Consider the following 5,245-nt stretch of genomic DNA (forward strand, 5'->3'; position numbering starts at 1 on the left):
CCCCACCCCGCTACCCGGCTCCCCTTCGTGGTGTCTCTATTTCATCCCTGCTGCTGTGCACACCTGATCGCCAGCTTCACCCCACTAGGCCCGAGGCTGCTGCCCACCCCCAGCTTGCTCTACATTTCACAGCAGGGGCCGGAGGGATCTGTCCCGGGGACGCCATGTCACCCCCGCAGAGGGGGTCTGCAGCTCGACCTGGCTCTCCTGGGAGCTCCTGCGCACGACTGTAAAGCGCCGTCTTCCAAAGCTCACCTGTGTGTCTGCGTTTAACACCTTGATCCTCTGGGTGGAGATGAAGAGGTCCACTTCGGTGAGCGTCTGAGCATCCCCCTCAGAATTCTAAGAAAGAATGGTGGAGACTGTTACAAACCTTTAAAAAACTAACTCAAACAAAGGCCTGACAATCTCACGAAGGACCCTGAGCGCCCCTAGAGGGAGAAGCTCCTAGCAGAAGCAGCCATGGGAGTCTAAACACAGGCCTCCCCAGCACATACCAGCTGAGCTCGCTCGCTCAGGGCACTTGGCACAGGAGTGGGAGGGGGGACCGCTTCCAGGAGGCTGAGCCCGGAGGGGGCTGGACGCTGGGGGGCTCGTGTCGCAGCATCCAGACTGCAGCCGCCTGCCCACCCTTCCGGAACACGGCGGCTACACAGGGTCTGTGGATTAGAGCTACGTTTCTTGGATTTGGGATTCCAAGTATCCCCAGGTAAAGGGGAAGGAATTTTTCCAAGAAGGTGGATTAGCATATCTGCATTTTCTTCTAGTTTAAAGCCACAGTCATGTCAACCGCCAGCAGCATTGGTCCAGCTTCCAAAAACCCTGGGGAAGCAAGACCTCAACCAGACGGGGCGCTGCCCTCACAGGACACTGGAGAAGCCGTCCCACAGACGCCCGTTTTGTCATCTCCCGGGTACACCCCTCATACGGCTGGAGCAATGTGCAAAAGAATGTTCTGGAAGCTGAATGCACTGCTCGGGGTCTGCCCTAAACTGGGACAGCCTGCCCCAGGGGATCCTAAATACTACTGTGCAGTGGCAGTGACATGCGAGTTCTTGGGTTTCTCCACCGAGATAAATACTCCTTTCTGGTCACTGGGGGAGCCTCTTCTTTGTAGTCACTTGGGGATGGGGGTCCATACCCCTACAGTCACCAGCAAATCCCTGGGGTGGGGACTCTATGTGGGGGACACTGGTCCCTCATGGAGACCCTCTTATCATTGCTTGCCTGGCCAGCTGCGGGCAGATCAGTGAAGGGGCCCTTGGCAATGACCCTGAGCATCTTCCTGGCCGAGAGAAAGAACAATTCTTCATGGAGGTAACCGCTGGCCCTGGCTGGCACCAAGGTCTGGTCTGCCTACACCGACCCCTCTGAGCTCTCCGGACTATAGACCCAAGGAGCAGGCTGTGGTCCACAGTGTCCTGCTCCAGCTGTCAGGGGGGCACCGGGTGACTGTGGGTGGGGGCCATCGCCTTGGGGGAAGCACACCCCACTGCAGGTCTGCAAAGCCAGGCTCGTTCCATTGTGCCTGGAGACACCCAGCACAAGGTGGCTTGGGCAGAGGGAGATGCGTGAGTTCCTTCCTTGCCCGCAGCTGAAGCCATCCCAGGAGAGGCCGCTGGGCAAAGAGCAAGCATCACAGGGAGGGAGGTCTCACTGCAGCCGGAAGGGAGTCCCCGGGCAGGGTCCTCTGGCCACACTGCCAGAATCTGGTGTTCCAGGCGACCACAGAGGACTAGCTCTCCTTCTGCCCAAGCAAAATCCAGTGCCAAGACAGCCCCTCGGACACAGAGCACTGGATACTTCCTGCATCAGGGGGATAGTTAAAACATGCCCAGCATTTACTAAACGACCAGGTTGATGAGCAAACAACTGAAGGTCGACCCGAGATTTTTAAAAGTCTGCCCATGCTCCAGAAACTTCTCGATAGAGAAAGCATCCCTTGGGCAGACTGCATTTCTCATCATCCCGATTCAGTAAATTAAACTTAATGGGTCTAAATGTCAGAGCGATTTAATTAATTCTGTACAGGGGCCCTAGGCACTGAACGCATCACATGGTCGCATCAAATGCCACATTTAAAAACGTCTACACAAAACGGCCACATCACGGCAGTAACCATGCTCTAGCTCATGGAGACTCTAAAAAAGAAAAATGAAAAAAAGGGCAACGATTAAATGCTTCCGTAAGTGGGCGGCTTAAAGAAAAAAAGTGTCTGTGATTTCATTCAACAGTCTAGCATTGACCTACCAAAGGAAGAGAAAAACCCATCTGCCACATCGTCTCTGTTCCTGGGGCTTCCCCCAGCCCCCTCCCCCTGCACAGGACATGCCACAGAAACACAAGCAAACCCCACATCCTACACACCGCTTTCTTCTTGATTTTAGCAGCCTTTTGCATCCTCTGAGCAGCGTGAAAGAGAAAAGAAAAACAGGTGGACGCAAAGCGAAGGAAGGACAGGTTGCTTTGCCCTCTCCCCTCCCCCTCCGTCGAGGAGGTCAGAGTACGGTGAGGATGGGGGAGGGAGGGCTGACATCCTTCCTCACCCCGCAGGGAGACCCCCGACTGCCCAGAGGGGCACCTCCTCAGACCACCGCCCCTCCCTCCTGACCCCATCAGCTTTGCTGACTTGGTCCTATCCTCCCCCTGCCCGGCTGCACCCACCCTTCAAACCCAGGTGATCCGAATGACGGGCACTGAGAGCTGCAAGTGCGTCAGAGTTTTTCTTGAGGTCATAGATTTAAATAAAACGTATGATTTTTTTTGCTTCCCTTTCTGCAAGTACTTTGGCACTAAAGATACAGAGACAGTCAAAATGGGATGACAGGCTCTATACAAACACGTGACTAGAATGCTTCGGAACATTACATTTTAAAAATCACGTGTCCTGGGGGCCCAGTGGCAGTTCCTCATTATGGAGCCTCTCTGTCCCCAGCCTGCATCCTCTCATCCAAGGCAAACTCTCCCTCCGCCCCGACAGGCACCTCAGACATTCCCACTCTCGTGCACAGGGCTGTGGGGTCAGCGCTGGACAGCGGGCCGTGTCACCCATCCCGCTCCAGTGCTCCCTGCAGGGAACCCGGGCGCTCCTGGGCCACCCCTACCTTGACCCGGCTGACGGCCTCCTGTGCCTGCATCATTCTGATGTTTTTGGATGGGTTCCGCTCCGAGAGCAGCTGGGTGGAGCCCAGGTAGTTGGCAGCAAAGATGATCCCATCGATGAGGTCTTCTGGCTCACAGGGCCCTGGAACTGAAGGGGGCACAGTTCTCAGCCCTGGACGACAAAGGCAAGGCAGCGGGGCCAGGGGCCACAGGAGAAGGCTGAACGGTTGTCCCGTCTGCAGGCAGTAGCGGGGGCGGGGCTCCTGCCCCCGTTACCAACAGCGCACCGTACAAGTAACTGCACAGATCAACACCCGGCCAGGAAACCCTGCACCCATGGTGTCAGGAGGATAATTCCGGAGCCAGGCAGCTGTCACTTAAGGCACCTGGGCCTCCGAGGGGACAACCGTGTGCTGCAACCCCAGAGGCGCCCTTTCCCCAACATTTCCATGCCTGCCCCAGAGCCCTCGGCGACTCTGGACGGGAACTGCCCACCGCGCTCCAGTTCTGTGCCCTGGGGCTCCCGCGAGCCTGCAGACCCCTCACAAGGCCTGTCTGGCTCCTCCCATGCCATGCACCCCAGGTCCAGGCTGGGTGACGTGGTCCCTGTTCCATCAGCTGTCTTGAGACGTGAGGTGCCGACAGCATGATCCGGAACATTCCATCTCTGAGCTGTTTAATACGAGAACCACTGGCCTCATGTGGCTTCTGAGAACTTGAACATGTTGGCTAGTGCAACAGAGGAACTGAATTTAAAATTCTGTATGCAATCCTAATTAGCTGACGTGTCAATAGCCACACATGGCTAGTGGCTCCTGTCTCCTGGACAGGCCCCTCTAGGTAGGAGCCAGTAAACCTTTTCTGTAAAAGGCCAGACGACAAAGATCTTAGGCTTTGCTATCTCTTTGCAACTAGTCACCTCAGCGTCTGGAGCACCAAAGCAGGCCCAGGCAGCGTGTGTGTGAGCAAGCCTGCTGCACCCCAGCCAAGCTTCACACATGCAACTGGCAGCCAAAGGATGTGGCCCTGAGCCCACAGTCTGCCAACCTGGAGGCCATTGCTCAGCCCTGCTCGCGGGCCCACGACCACGTTTTTCACTTCCCTGCCTCTTCCCTCTCACTGCCCACCCCCAGCCAGAGCCCTTCTTTTGGGGACCATGGCCCTGGCTCTCAGGCTCCCCTCCTTCCTGAGCTAGGCCACCCGAAGCCATGCCAGTGTCCACAGGGCTGGCTATGCTGCATCCCCAAGCCCTCAGGGCCAGCAGTCCTCTCCTGACCCTTCCCTCCGCCAGCGTTCTGCAGTCTCACCTTCAACCACTGTTTCTGACACCACCCACTCACCCAGAGTGGACGGCACCATCCACCAGTTCAAAACCACCTGCCCCGAGCCCTCAGCTTCCTCACTCACATCCTGTCTGCCTGCCCTGGAGATTTAGCAAAACTCTACCCAGGCTTCCTCTGGCTGGAAAAAGTCCCCAGCAAGCCAAAGTGGTTCCATTACAAATTCATGGCCCTGGATGCCCTCAGAACTCCCTGGCAACCTTAACGGGCTCCTCTAGGAAGCGCTCCCTCCCCATCTGTGCACGGCTATTTCATACCTTTCTCCATCCCCTTGCACTTCCCGCTGCCCCTTCTGTGTGTCCTGGACAGAGCATCACCTCTGCTCCCAGACACACCCACGTCCTGTGCGGTGGGCATCTGACCAGCCCTCCTTCCACCTTCCTGTGCAGCAGTGGGGTCCCCACCTGGGGCCTGAGGATCACCTGCCACCCCATCCCTCCCCTCCAGGACCGTTCCTCTCCCCCACCTCCAGCCCACGGAGCTGGTTTGTTCGAGTGAAAGCATAACATACAGGTTTCCTGCAGGCACCCCAGATACATATCTTCTCTTGAGGTTTCAAGAGAAGGAACATTTCAGAGAGTAAGTGTAGAAACCTGCCCCAAATCCAGTGTCGGCCTGGGGTCGTGTCAGTGAAGCTGCACCTTCGTTCTCAGGTAACAACCTGCTCAGTGGGGGTCCCTGCTGAGCTCACAGCCCCCTCAGCGTGGTCTCCCCACCACATCCGTCTCTGTGGGAAGGTTCTTCGCAAGCAGCTGACCTGGCTGGAGCTGGAGGAGCTCAAAGTTCTCCGCAGCCTTGGGGGA

The 5,245-nt window shown here is 56.9% G+C and overlaps 1 protein-coding gene across 2 annotated transcripts in view; it reads right to left on the reverse strand.

The window, feature by feature from the left end:
• Positions 1-5,245, reverse strand: part of APBA2 (amyloid beta precursor protein binding family A member 2) — a 64,859-nt gene that overhangs the window by 25,045 nt on the left and 34,569 nt on the right. The window contains exons 4-6 of one of the 2 annotated variants that reach the window (XM_024742761.1): positions 3,105-3,250; positions 2,368-2,403; positions 256-342 (exon numbers count right to left, since the gene is read on the reverse strand). In XM_024742761.1, coding sequence (XP_024598529.1) covers positions 256-342; positions 2,368-2,403; positions 3,105-3,250 — 269 coding nt within the window. The remainder of the gene's footprint in view (positions 1-255; positions 343-2,367; positions 2,404-3,104; positions 3,251-5,245) is intronic. The other variant, XM_024742762.1, reaches the window with a different exon arrangement.

Source organism: Neophocaena asiaeorientalis, unplaced genomic scaffold, assembly GCF_003031525.2.
Source record: "Neophocaena asiaeorientalis asiaeorientalis breed wild unplaced genomic scaffold, Neophocaena_asiaeorientalis_V1.1 scaffold155, whole genome shotgun sequence".
Classification (NCBI taxonomy): domain Eukaryota; kingdom Metazoa; phylum Chordata; class Mammalia; order Artiodactyla; family Phocoenidae; genus Neophocaena; species Neophocaena asiaeorientalis.